The sequence below is a fragment of the Portunus trituberculatus genome, chromosome 41 (assembly GCF_017591435.1).
Source record: "Portunus trituberculatus isolate SZX2019 chromosome 41, ASM1759143v1, whole genome shotgun sequence".
Lineage (NCBI taxonomy): Eukaryota > Metazoa > Arthropoda > Malacostraca > Decapoda > Portunidae > Portunus > Portunus trituberculatus.
Genome location: NC_059295.1, coordinates 3948005 through 3962505, shown reverse-complemented (window position 1 = coordinate 3962505; position 14501 = coordinate 3948005). Strand labels below are relative to the sequence as shown.

The following is a 14501-nucleotide window of genomic DNA, read 5'->3' as shown; positions in this document are numbered from 1 at the left end:
CGTTAAGCGGGGGTTGCCTGTATGTGAAAACTACAAAGAAAAGTGAAAGTACATTCAATCTTCTTTTTTCCGGTCTAAATGGTGCAGGCATTGGTCCCAATAAAGATAAGTCCAGATAACACAATTGGGTTCTTTGTTTGGCAAATATGGTCATTTGACTCCTCAGACTTTTTTGAGGAGCTGCAAAATTTAGTCTATTTTGGTTTCCCTGTTGAACTAAACCTAAACAAAGTTAATTGAAGTTAACCTCACACTAAAATTAACCTAACAGTACTGTATATTGCAGCTTTTAAATCGATCTGGCACATAAGTCAACCTCTATAATTTGATCCCAAAATATTGTACTATAGGTTTACCTTGCAGATAACTATTACTTAGCCTGGTCCAATGTCGCCCTGAGTCACTAAGTACTGGGTTGTAGATTAAGTTTTATCTACAGTAAAATAAATGAAATAATCCAAAAAGATTGAAGACACCACCAACTTGAAGCATTTCAACATAAACAAGCTGTCAGTTTTTACTTTTTTTCTGTACTCACCTGTTTCACCACTATATCAGACAAATATCTACTTTGTTTCTACATATACTAATTACCCATATGTAATTACATATGCCTATATGCCCATATTCCCACACTCAGCACAGAAAATCAACCTGCACCTCTATATAGAGATTGTGCCAATAAAAGTACCACATCACCTCTGCACGCATGCATGCTGGGAACCACCAGCCCAGCTGGCCAACCATACCTCGGATGCTTTCTGTGCTCGGCACAGTGTTCACCTGTGCCTCTTCTTGCTTCTTCCTGCCTTTTTTGGTGTCCGCTTCCTTGCTGCTTCCATTTCTACTTCTTGAGTTACCATGGCCACTTTGAGCTGTGCTGGATGCAAGAGGTGGTTGCCGGGCGAAGCTTTAGAGCCACATTCCCGCTGTATGTCTTGTCGGCCAGCCATGTGTTTGGCCAAGGACCAGTGTAGTGAGTTTTCCCACCTATCCCTTCTCCAGTTCCAAGCGTATGTGAAGGATGCTGAGAAGCGTTCTGCTAAGGAGAAGAAGCAGACCAAGCTGCCTGGCGGTTCCAGTGAGAAGCGTTCTCGCTGGCAGGAGCCGGGTTCTGAGACCCCTTGGGCCAGCAGGTTTGTCACTGTAGAGTCTGATCTTGCTACTATGAAGGCTTCTATTGCCTCAGTTGTCAGTGATCTTGTTGCCCCTTGCCTCCGGTTCTGCATCTTTTTCACGGTTTGTTGATGGAGGAGCGAGTGTGTGTCTGCCCCACAGGTTGGTGCCGGGTGTAAGGGGGCCCTGGTCTCCCCCCTGCTCAGTCCCTATGTTGGTGGCTGCTGATAGTAGTGAATCCTTTCCCTGGTTTGGCTCCAGGAATGAGTTGGGGGGGCAGGCTCCCTCTGTTCCAAGCCCTGCTCCGGAGTTGGCGGTCGGGGGAGTGAGTTTGCGTGTGGCCCTGCGCTCTGCCCCACCGCTGGTACCGAGTGAGGTGCCTTCTCCCACTGTTCCTGGCCCTTCCACGGAGTTTTCGGGGCTTTGTGGAGTTAGCGTGTGTGCGGCCCCTCTCCCTAGTGTGGCTCTGAGAGTGAGGGGGTCCAGTCACCCACTGTTTCAGGCTCTTCCGCAGATTTTTCTGGTTTTGGTGGTGTGAGCTTGAGTGCGGCCCCACTCCCTAGTGTGGCTGCACGTGGTGTGTGTGGAATGAGCTGGTGTAAAGCTTCACTCCCCGGTGTGGCTCTAGGATTGAGTGATCTGCAGGCTTCTGCTGTTCTTGTTTTTTCCGTGGCTGGTCCTCTGGTCAGTGGATTGAGTCTAAGCGTAGCTCTTCTCTTTGGTAAGGCCTCGAGGGTTTGTGGGGAGCCAGCTCCCACCATGCCAGTCTCCCCCTTGGGCCTTGTTGGTGGTAGAGAAACAGGACTTCATGCAGCACCACTCTCTGGTGAGTTGCTGGATGATGGTAATTTTGCAGGCTCGGTGGGCGTGTCTTCCATGGGCCTGCCTCATGTTGATTTACTGCATGGGTCAATATCCTCACAGGTCCTGCCCCGGCCAGTTGATGTGGGAGTGGACCCTGGTGGCACAGTAGTTAGTCAGGCTGCTGCCACAAGCTGGCCTTCGTTTTCTGAAGATGTGGATGAGGTTTTTGATGGCATTCCCTCGGGGGAGGCTGGCACTCTGGATGAGGAGGATGTGACCTCCTTTTGTGAGCTTATTACCTCAGTGAGAGAGTCCTTGGGTCTCCCCATGCCCTCTTCTATTGCTTCCACTCTTCAGACTGGGGTTGAGCGTACCTCTGGGACTTCACGGCCTGGCCCCACTCCCTTGGTGCTGCCTTGTTCTCCCCTGGCTCTGTAGATTCACAGGGAACAACTGGGATGTTCCCTGGGGATCCCTAATCTAGCTTCAGCCAAGTTCGCCTTGCCCAGGAGGTGGGCTTCAAGGGCGGAGAGGTGCTACACTTCAGAAGAAGCTTCCTGTGTGGCTCCTCCTCTCAATGATGAGCTGCTTCATTTGGTGGAGAGTAAAGATCTGTCTGTGGGTCTTCCTTGGCATATGGCTGCTCAATTAGAGGGTATTTTTAGTAGTCTGGTTGATATCACTTCCTGGACAGATCAGGTTCTAGGGGTTCTCGCTAGCCTTTCCATTGCTGCCCCCCACAGGGGCTTGGGCTGTCTGGGAGCTCTTGCCAGGGCAAGTTTAGATATTATGCAGCCCTGTGAAATGCTCTGTTTGAGGAGGATGATGTTACACAGGCAGGCTGTGGTGAAAAACCTCCTTAATACATACAGTGACCAGGAGAGATGGCAATTGATGTCTTCCCCCATTGGCTCCCACCTTTTTGATGGTCAGACTCTGGTGGCAGTGGAGCAGAGGGAGCTTGAGTCCTTGCAATTGTCCCTTGTATCCCAGAATGCTCATGGTCTGGCTTCCACAGGTTGGGGCGTCAGGGCTAAGGCTGGTCATGCTTTTGGTTCCTGACACCTTGCACTGGTTGCTCCTCCTTCGGTTCTGCCCCATCCTGCTCCTAAGGCAAGTGGTTCCTTTCGCTCTTGAGAATTCTTCCGTGGCTCCTCTAGGAGCCGTTGGGCTTTTGCTAGGGACGCTGCGGAGGTGCCGCTGCAAGTTGGGGCTTGTCTGCAGCAGCACTGGCAAGAGTGGAAGAACATCGGGGCCTGCAAGTGGTTGGTCAAGAACCTTCAGTATGGTTATGTTCTCCTCTCCCTCAGGGATCCTCTCCTCTAGAGTTCACCTGTGGAATTTCTGGCATACAGGGAGGGGGCAGACCGTCACTTGGCTCTGGAAGCCACAGTTTCCAAGATGCTGGTAAAGGGAGTTATAGAACTGGTACTAGACCCTCAGGTCGGGTTCTATTCTTGCGTCTTCCTTGTGCCCAAGACCACAGGGGGCTGGAGGCCTATTTGCAACCTTTTGGTCTTAAATTGTTTCCTGATAGTGACCTCACTTCCGCACGGAGACAGTTTTATCAGTGCTGGAGTCAATGGCCGAGGGTGAGTGGATGGTGTCCTTGGACCTGCGGGATGCTTGCTATCAGGTTCCTGTCCACCCTCGGTCATGCAAGTACATGCGGTTCAGCTGGCAGGGCAGAGTTTACCAGTTTCAGGCTCTGTACTTCGGCCTTGCCATGGCTCCTCAGGTCTTTACCAAGGTGATGGCTCCCGTGTCGGCTTGGGCCCATTGCCTCAGCATACTCTTGCATTGCTATCTGGACGATTGGTTGGTTTCCAGTCCTTCTTGGGCTTCATGCCTCAACAAATCTTGGTCTTTTCTGCTTCTATGTTCTCGGGTGGGGATTCAGGTCAACTGGGCCAAATTCGATTTGTCTCCCAGCCAGAGGAAGCAGTTTTTGGGTATGGTTCTCGACACTGTCAGAGCCCAAGTCTTCCCGTCGCCAGATCGGGTCAGCCGTTTTCAGGCAGTGGTCCAACAGTTTCTGCTGGCCAAGGCTCCACCAGTATCCCTCTGGAGGTCTTTGCTGGGACATCTTGCATCCCACGGTTAGTGCCAGGTGGGCTCCCACAGATGCGAGCTCTGCAGTGGTGCCTAAAGAGGCATTGGGGGGCTGCTTCTGACCCAGATTGTTGGTGAGTGGCTCCAAATCATCAGTGTTTGCAAGACCTCTCTTGGTGGTTGGTTCTGGATCAACTTCTGAAAGGCGTCCCGTTCGTGGTGGCGCCCCTGGAACAGACCCTATTCTCGGATGCTTTCCAGCTCGGGTGGGGAGCTCACCTTGGGGATTCTCTGGCTTTGGGAGTCTGGACTGTGGAGGAGCAGGGGCTCCACATAAATCAACTGGAGCTTTGGGCAGTCTTTCGGGCTCTTCAGAGTTTTCAGCAGGCCTTGTCGGAGTCGGTGGTGTCTGTGATGTCTGACAACTTGACAGTGGTTGCCTATCTCAGGAAGTCCGTGGGCACTCATTTTGAACCTCTGTCAGCTTTAGCAGGGACAGTTCTCTGGTGGTGCAAGAGTCGTTACATCTCTCTATGCCTGGTTTTTGTTTCAGGATGCCGCAATGTTATTGGGGATGTGCTCAGTTGGGAGTGTCGGGTCAGAGTGGACCCTACATCCCGAAATATGCAGGAAAGTCTTCCAGGTGTGGGGTCTCCTGTGGTAGATCTGTTTGCCATGGCACTGACTCGTCATCTGCCCCTGTATGTATCTCCTCTTCAGGAACAGGGAGCCTTGCAACAGGATGCGTTCTCTTTTCCGTGGGATGGTCTGGATCTGTATGCCTTTCTACCATTTGCTCTGATCTGCTGTGTTCTGGTGAGGGTTTGTGAGTTGTGGGCTGTGTGTATGACATTAGTTGCTCCTCTTTGGCCTCAGGTAAACTGGTTTCCCCTGTTTTTTGGACTTGCTGGTGGAAGGTCCCCAGGTTCTTCCCATGTGGCGATCTCTCCTTCAACAACCTCACCATCCCCTCTTTCACAGTTCTCTGGAGAAGCTCTATCTTCATGTGTGGTGACTCTCCAGCATCTCTTTCGAGCATGAGGGTTTTCCCGCAAGGCTGCTAAGTTTGTGTCTCGACCAGTTAGGCAGTTCTTCGTCTCAGTTTACCAGGCGAAGTGGAGAGTCTTTTGTGGTTGGTGTGAGTCGAGGGGTTTGGATTTGTGCTCTGCCTCTATAGTGCAGCTGGCAGATATTTTCATTTTCCTTTTTTTGAGTGTAAGCACCTGCCAGTGTCAGCGGTTAGGGGTTATCGTTATGCTTTAGCTCCTGTTCTGCATCAGTCAGGCATAGACCTTTCCACCGATCCAGAGCTTTCTTCTCTGTTCCGCTCCTTTGTGGTCTATTGTGCAGCTCGTTCACCTCGGTTACCTGCCTGGGACCTTTCTCTGGTCCTTCGGTCTTTGTTATGTCCTCCTTGTGGACAGCCTCGCTGACAGATGTCTCGCTTAAGACTGTGTTTCTTTTGGCGCTCGCTTCGGCTCGTCATGTTAGTGGGCTTCATGGCTTGTCGGCTGAGGTGCATCACTCCAAAGGTTGGACATCCACGACCTTTTCCTTTGCCCCAGATTTCCTGGCTAAGACTCAGTGTCCAGGCCAGCATTCCTTTGACGAGTTCACTATTCCTGTTCTTCTGGATTTTGTCGGGAAGGATGAGGTAGACCGCCTTCTTTGTCCATTTCGGGTGGTCCATGAGTATCTTTGCAGGACTAGGGATTGTCGGCCAGCCTGCTCCCGATTCTTGGTCACGGCTAGACGAGCTGTCTAGCCGCATACCTTGTCTAAGTGGATTTGTCAGGTGATTCGTAGGGCCTATGCGAGTGTCTCAGAAGAGGAGTCGCGCCTTCTGAAAGTGAATCTTTCCTAGCAGGATGCTTTGTTAAGTAACCCTCTTTAGGCGCTTACACCGCTAACCACTAACATGAGCTAACGTTATGTAATGTTTTTAGATGAATTTCACAAGAAACGGATGAAAATGCATAAAAATTATATCCTACATAAAAATATACAGGCAACCCCCACTTAACGAAGGTTCACACAATGAAATTTCGCTGCAACGAAGGTTTTCTTTTACTACCATCTGCTTGTTTAACGAACACCAAACTTGCTTTAATGAAATTTTATCCAGGTAATTTTTTCCAAGTTTGAAAGCCCCGCCAAATCACGCAAGCCGACAGGCTTTTGAATACACCAACGCCTCTCGTGGACAAAACACGCACCATTCACTCCCCTAGTTCAAAACAATAACAGCGTCAGCAGCAGCTTGTCTTCCCTTGCTCTACATGCCAACAAAACGCCCTGTAATGTTGCCTAGTGTTGCTAAGAAGACCAGGAAGTCTTACTCTCCAAGTGAAGCTGGATATTATTCACAGACACGAGAGAGGGGAGAAAACTAATAGTATTGCTTCCCACCATGGCTTGACTCCATCTACTGTCTACCATTTTCAAGTCAGCAGACTCTATTAACCCCTTCACTACGGTGACGCCTATGTGGGCGTCATGAAGCCCCAGTAGCAAATATGGTGATGCCTACGTAGACGTCATATTTCTTTTCTGAGCTTTCTTCAGTTCAGTTGTCCCGTATAGTGTGTTGGATACCAACTACACATGCCGTATGCTGTCCTTGAAATCCTAGTGCTCCTCCCACCATCCTTGTCTCCACCAATCACTAAAGATAAGCTACATGCATCCCGCCTTGTGTCTAAAATTACCCAATGGCATAGACTTCCCATCTCTCTCTCTCTCTCTCTCTCTCTCTCTCTCTCTCTCTCTCTCTCTCTCTCTCTCTCTCTCTCTCTCTCTCTCTCTCTCTCTCTCTCTCTCTCTCTCTCTCTCTCTCTCTCTCTCTCTCTCTCTCTCTCTCTCTCTCTCTCTCTTCCTCTCCCCATCTCCCTTTCCTCCCTCCCCATCTCCCTTCCCTCCCTCCCCTCTCCTCTCGAAGATAAGTTACATTTGTGAACACACACACACACACACACACACACACACACACACACACACACACACACACACACACACACACACACACACACACACACACACTAAAATGGCCACTTATAGGAGAGATGTGAAAAATATAGCTTCCCTCATAGAAGGGTGGAAGCATGGAATAGTTTAGACGTGGAAGTGGTCAACGCAAGGAATATTCATGATTTTAAGAAAAAGCTGGACATTAGTAGATATGGAGACGGGACAGTACGAGCATAGCTCTTTTCCCGTATGTTACAATTAGGTAAATACAATTAGGTAAATACACACACACACACACACACACACACACACACACACACACACACACACACACACACACTCCGCGCTCCATGGAGAGCGGACGTGTCTCCTGCTCAGAGTGGCATCTGACTAACGCTCCACACGCTGAGCAGTGTGCTTGGGTGAGGGTCGTTATTGGTATTGAAGGGTGGCCGGAGCGAGTGAGCTAGTGTGCAGAGTGAGCGTGGCCTGGTGGCGTGTGCATGAGAGTGGTCGGAGGTGTGAGAACCTCCGCACTCCAAGCGACGGATCGGGAACCGCACAAGGGCCAGCCATAGCAGCCGCCGGCACATCCCACCACACACACGTAGCTACCAGGCCTGGCCCCCAGTGACCACACACCTACATGCTCCCAGGAAGAGTAAAAAAGTGGATAGACCAGTAAGAAATAAAGTACCAAATTCAAAATATGCCGATGAGGCCCAGGGAGCAAAACCAAAAGTGGCCAGTCAAAGCATGAATCCATCTTCAACAGGGGCAACAATGCAAGGTCGACTGGTAATGTTGGAGAAGAGATTTGAGGAGTTGGTGAAGGAATTAAAAGTTCAGAGGAGTGAGGAGGAGCAGGATAGAGAATTCCGCAAGGCTTTGAAGGAAAGAGTTAAGAGACTGGAGGAAAATGAAAAATGATTGGTGGATGAGAATGTACACTTGAGAGTGGAGGTTGAAAAATACAAGAGACGGTTGGAGGAGAAAATGGAGAGAGTAGTAAAGGAGAAAGATGACTTTAAGGAAATGATCAGTGAGCAGAATGAAAGGTTTGAAAGGGAATGGGAACTGAAGAAAACACAATGGACTGAGTTGAGGGAAGCAGAGATGGTTGGATTACAAGAAATAATTAAAGATCAGTTGAAGGAAGACAAAAAAGAAAGGTTAATGTTATGAAGAATAAGGAAACATTGATAAGAGAAATAGCAGAAAAGAAGAAGAGTGTGTTAATATTTGGGATGAAAGAACAAAATATAACATATAAGCCTAAGAGAATTAAGGAAGAATTAAAAGCGGTAAGAGATCTGTTAAAAAATCTAAATGATGATGAAAAAAAAGACCTACAAGAAGAAGTGGAAGAGATCCATAGACTGGGTCCGTATAAGGAGGGAGTGAGCAGACCGATTAAAGTAGTACTGAAGTCACAACAATCTGCGGAGGATATCCTATATAGAACATCAAAGTTAAGAGATAGAAGGTTGTAAAGAGGTGTTTGTGAGAAAGAATAGAAATGAGGAAGAGAGGAGAAGATATAAGGAATTGGTGGAAGAGGCGAGAAGGAAAAATGATGAGCGGTCTGAGGAGGAAAGAGAAAAGTTTTTGGAGAGTTATAGGAGAGAGAGTCAGAAAGTGGTATGTGGAAAGAAGGAATGCGGAGGAAACCCTAGAGGGAGCAGTGGGTGGACCGTAATGTATACTAATATAGATGGGATACTGTCAAGTAGATTGGAATTGCAAGACAATATGATGGTGGAGAAGCCTGATATAGTGTGTTTGACTGAGACAAAATTGCATGAAAAACAAAGATAAATTTGGATAATAAATATAATATATGGAGAAAGGATAGAGAGGGTAAAGGTGGAGGAGGAGTTATGATTATGATGAAGAAAAAAATAAATGTGGATAAGGTTTGGTATGGGAAGAACAACGCAGAAGTGATAAGCATAAGGATAAAAAGTGATGGAAAAGAATTAATAATCATGGTGACCTATGTACCTCCTAAAACAAATTCTTGGACATTAAGGAATACGACAATATGATCAAGGATACTTTACAGAGTTTGGAAAGTGTATTATCTGGAAAAAAAGGTGATACTAGTAGGAGATTTTAATTGTAAGGAGGTGGATTGGGAAAATCTAGTAAGTGGTGTTGGAGAGGAAGCATGGGAGAGAGATTTCTTAATCTAATGATGGAAAATATGATGGAACAGAGGGTGAAGGAAAATACTAGATATAGAGGAGATGATGAACCGGCTAGACTGGATTTGGTGTTAACAAGAGAAGTGTACCTATGTGGAGATATACAATACAAATGTCCTTTGGGAAAGAGTGATCATGTGGTTATGGAAATGCAGATAGCAACAACACAGCGAAGGAAGACGAGACATACAGGAGTGGTAGATTGAATTATAGAAAGATGGACACAGAAAGTTTGAAAAATTATTTCAGAAAATTAGATTGGGAGGAGATGTTACAAATCAGAGAAGTGCAAAAAAATATGAGATTTTTATGAAATATTATAAAGAAGGAGTTATGAAATTTGTACCAAAGTATAAACCGAGAGAGGAAGGAAGAAAGGATTGGTTTAATGCAACTTGTGTTAAGGCTAAGGAAAAGAGAGATGTGGCTTGGAAAAGATGGAAAAGAGCAGGAATATACTAAATAAGGAGAATTATAGAGTGGCGAGAAATGAGTATGTGAGGGTAAGGAGGAGGAAGAAAGAAAATTTGAAAAAGATATTGTAGACAAGAGTAAGGAACATCCAAAATTGTTTTACAGGTTCATAAATGGTAAACTTAAAAGAGAGAGTCCATTGAAAGATTAAAAGGAGAGCAAGGGATAGTAGATGACCCTAAGAATATAGCGGAATTGCTAAATAATAGGTTTCAGCAAGTATTTACTGAAGAAACAATGTTTGTAAAGCCTCAGAATGTACAAGGAAATGTGCACATGGATGACATTAAGATACCTAAAAGGAGTTATATAAAATGTTGGAGGAACTTAAAGATGATAAAGCGATGGGACCAGATGAAGTTTCAGGAAAATTATTGAAGGAGTGTAGAGAAGAATTGATTGATCCATTATATGATATTATAAGGTGCTCATTAGAAACAGGGAAGTACCAGTAGAGTGGAAAAGAGCTGAAGTGGTGCCCATTTATAAGGGAGGCAGTAAGGAAGAGCCTCTTAACTATAGACCTGTGTCTCTAACAAGTGTGGTCGGTAAGATTTGTGAGAGGGTGATAAAGAAATATTGGATACGGTTCCTGGAGGATCATAAGTTATTATCGGATCATCAATTTGGCTTCAGGAAAGGGAGGTCATGTGTAACAAATCTACTGAGCTTTTATTCAAGAGTGGTTGACAAAATACAAGAGAGAGAGGATGGATGGACTGTGTATATTTGGATTTAAAGAAAGCTTTTGACAAGGTACCTCACATGAGACTGCTATGGAAATTAGAGATTTATGGAGGACTGAAAGGAAAAGTGTTAAAGTGGATGGAAAACTACTTGAGATGGAGGGAGATGAGAACGGTAATAAGGGATGCAAAGTCGGACTGGTTGGTGGTGGAGAGTGGAGTCCCACAAGGCTCAGTGCTGGCACCAATACTTTTCCTTGTATATATTAATGACATGCCAGAGGAGTAAACAGTTATATTAATTTGTTTGCAGATGATGCGAAGTTGTGTAGGTGTGTGAAGAGTGAAGAAGATTGTGAAATTTTACAGGCAGATCTGGATAAGATTTGGGAGTGGAGCAAGAGGTGGGAAATGGAATTTAATCTGAGCAAAAGTCATGTGATGGAGATGGGGAAGAGTGGAAGACGGCCAAGAGGGTCATATAAGATGGGTGAAGAAGTAGTGTTGAAAAAGGTGGAAAAGGAAAAGGATTTGGGAGTGATAATACAAGACCATGGGCAGTTTGAGGCTCATATTGATAAGATGTTTGGAGAAACGTATAATTTGATAAGAAATATTGGATTAGCCTTCCATTATATGGATAAAGATATGATGAAGAAATTAATTAGTACGGTAATTAGACCAAGATTGGAATATGCTGGAGTGGTTTGGTCCCCTTATAAAAAGAAGCATATAAGGAAGTTGGAGAGATTGCAGAGAATGGCAACAAAAATGGTTCCGGAATTGGCAGAAATGACCTATGAGGAGAGATTAAAAGAAATGAATTTGCTTACCTTGGAACAAAGAAGAGAAAGAGGAGATTTAATACAGGTTTATAAACTGTTGAACGGACTGGATGAAGTGGATAATGAGCAAATGATGTTGAGAGAGGAAAACTTAAATAGAACTACGAGATCGCATAGTAAAAAGATAGCCAAGGGAATATGCTTGAAGGATGTGAAGAAATATAGTTTCCCACAAAGATGTGTGGAGGTGTGGAATGGTTTGAGTGAGGAGGTGGTGTCAGCGAGGTGTGCATAGTTTTAAAGGAAAGTTGGATGTGTGTAGATATGGAGACGGGCCACACGAGTATGATACCCAGGCCCTGTAAAATTACAACTAGGTGAATACAACTAGGTGAATACAACTAGGTGAATACACACACACACACACACACACACACACACACACACACACACACACACACACACACACACACACACACACACACACACACAAAACAACAAATTTTTCTCTCTCTCTCTCTCTCTCTCTCTCTCTCTCTCTCTCTCTCTCTCTCTCTCTCTCTCTCTCTCTCTCTCTCTCTCTCTCTCTCTCCTCCCTTCGTTTCCCTCTCCCTTCCCTCCCTTCCCCTCTTCCTCTCGAAAGATAAGCTACATGCGTCCCGCTTGTGTCTAAAATATTAGCAAATGTCACACTCTCTCTCTCTCTCTCTCTCTCTCTCTCTCTCTCTCTCTCTCTCTCTCTCTCTCTCTCTCTCTCTCTCTCTCTCTCTCTTTCTCCGAAGAGAGAAGCATCCACTTTCCTCTTCGAAGGCGATATAGTGACTAAGAAATAGTAGCATAATACACAAAGACGACAAGTATGACAAGCTTGCACGAGTTTCCCGTGCTCGGGCGCGCGGCACTACCACCCGTTTATCATACAGGCGGGCTTTTTTAACATCTGGTGCAAAGGGGTTAAGAAGGCTGGTGAGATCATATCTTTCTTGCAAGCTAAAAGAACCACCTGAACTTGTGACTCTGCAATGGATAAAATGGAAAGCCTTGTGGAAATGTGGTACATAAGTTTTGTATGCGGTAGAATGATGCACCCTTTGTTTACATTCCACAGGTTGCCAGCTAGCATATTTCCCGCTCCACTCTTCCTCCCTTCATAAATTTAAGATCATCAACATTCTAAAGTTACTTGCATACATACATTAGTGTACATTGTAATGACTTAGTCTTAAATTAATCTGCTTTAAATGTTTAACTTCATAATATTTACTTCCATTAAACCTTTTACTGACTATGATGCACTCTTGCTTTGTTTACTCTCAATGGAAGCTCAAGTCAGGGGTTAAACATGTTATAATTGGTTCGCTTAACGAAAATTCGCTAAACAAAGGTTTTTTTAGGAACGTAACCCCTTCGTTAAGCGGGGGTTGCCTGTATTTATTTAGTTTTAAACACTCACCTCTTGATTTCAACCTCGATAATTGAAGGCATCTTCATCTTGACAAAACAACAATCATTTGGCACCAATTTCGACCGTGCATCATGGCAACCCAAGAGTCGCAAGAAAAGAAGAGGAATAGGAAGGCGAACTGGGCCTGTACTTATAAACACTAAGTTGATGTTGATGCTGTGGTATCTCATCCTGCTGACAAACTCTGCCTCATATTCTCTCGGTGCCACAATCCTCACGTGAGTCCCATCAATGGCACCGATCACTTCAGGGAAGCCAGCAATCTGAAGAAACTCCTCCTTCCTCCTCTGAGTTTTTAGTTGGGTGACTGGAAATCTTATGAATTGGGAGAGGATGGCATTGTTCGAGAGTGCTTCCACTGTATCACTGATGGTCTGTTGTGAGGGCCCCAAGTCATCAGCACTGCTCTGCTGCATCTTCTTCAAAGTGAAGTGGTACAGCTGTTACAGGAGCTATGTCTCAAGGATGAAGAAGGCAATATGCAATGAGTGAAAGTGAGCAAGAATCAATTTCATGAAATGTTGATTCTTGTACAGTTACAGCTAACAATAGCTGCTCTAGAATTCAGTGTGAAATGATTTGTCACAGAAAAATGCAGACTGAAAACATTGTTTTTCAAATTCTATTCCTTTTCTATCTGCTGCAGATGATTATTGTATGTTTATATTTATTATGTATGCTAACTGTATATCTTAGTAAAATTATAGTCATTTAGTCTGCAAATCAGTGCATTTTGGCAAAATTGTGGAAGAAAATATTATTGACTTCCGACTCATTGTACATCTATAATTTTTTTATTGGATGTTTTGTTTTGATTATGAGTTTTGTCATGGCACAGGCATGCCCTGGCACAAAATTTTTTAGTGAAAAGCATGTGAAACAAGAAATTTCATAGAATAAGTTTTCTTGGTGATAGAAGTTTAATTTCCCAGCTGTGTAAAAATGTAGATTTAATCATTAAATGTTCAATATCTTCAGATCAGAAAAAGAAAATGCACGATCAGGCATCCGAATAGACTGGCGACGCATAGTGACTCGAATGTTGATGATGATTGGGATTATGGTGGCTGTGTACTTCAGTAAAGCAAACAAGACAGTAAGTCACATTTGAAAAGTTTTAGACTATACATTAGCAGTGATGATATATCAGATATTTACTTAATGCATGTTTTTCAATACTATTACTGTTTATTCAATCACTGGGCAACAATTTTTTACTTTTTGAATGTTGTCTAGATTTCTACAACTGATTTAGGGTATTTTTGCACTGCTGAATCAGGAAATGGCATCCGTTTCTCTCCATCAGGTTAGGTTTTTGTGCTAAGCTGATTTGAAAAAAATATGATCTTGAGATAAAATCGATTACACTATTGTGGCATTATCAGCTGATTTTTGTCAAGACATATCATCCTAATTATGTTTTTAAGAGAAAAAATGTTTTTCCAACAACATATATTGATTACCTGATAGAAACATCGATTACTGTAAACTGAATGGTGGGCATTGATAAAGGTAAGTACACGTAAATTGCATGTTGCTTCACCATTTTTCAAACTTCAGGGCTTGAACTTCCGTTTCTTCGAACTCCTGGAATGCTCAGCGGCAGGGAGGTCTCTCTTCAGAGTCCAGCAGTAGTCAGCCATCATGACTGCGTCCCAGCGACCCTGATACCTGGTCTCCATCTCTTTCATGTCCTGATGGAATCTCTCCCCCTGCTCGTCACTCATTGATTTTTATTATTATTATTATGAGGTCAATGAAGGCGACCCACTGGAAAGCATAACTGCATAAACCCAAAGGCCCAGTGGGCGGCACCTCACCGATAAGTGAAAGGAAGTAACAGGAATGAACAACAGAATAGGAAGATTGGTAGAGATCTAAGAGGTAGTGAGTTCAGAGAGAAGAAAGGTATTCACACGTTTTTTAAATGCTTCAATGTTACTAG

General features: G+C 44.7%; 1 protein-coding gene across 2 annotated transcripts in view; it reads left to right on the top strand.

The window, feature by feature from the left end:
- LOC123516806 (2-oxoglutarate and iron-dependent oxygenase domain-containing protein 3-like) overlaps window positions 1-14501 on the top strand; it is a 188299-nt gene that overhangs the window by 34225 nt on the left and 139573 nt on the right. For both annotated transcript variants that reach the window (XM_045276487.1, XM_045276488.1), the window contains exon 3: window positions 13535-13652. In XM_045276487.1, coding sequence (XP_045132422.1) covers window positions 13535-13652 — 118 coding nt within the window. The remainder of the gene's footprint in view (window positions 1-13534; window positions 13653-14501) is intronic.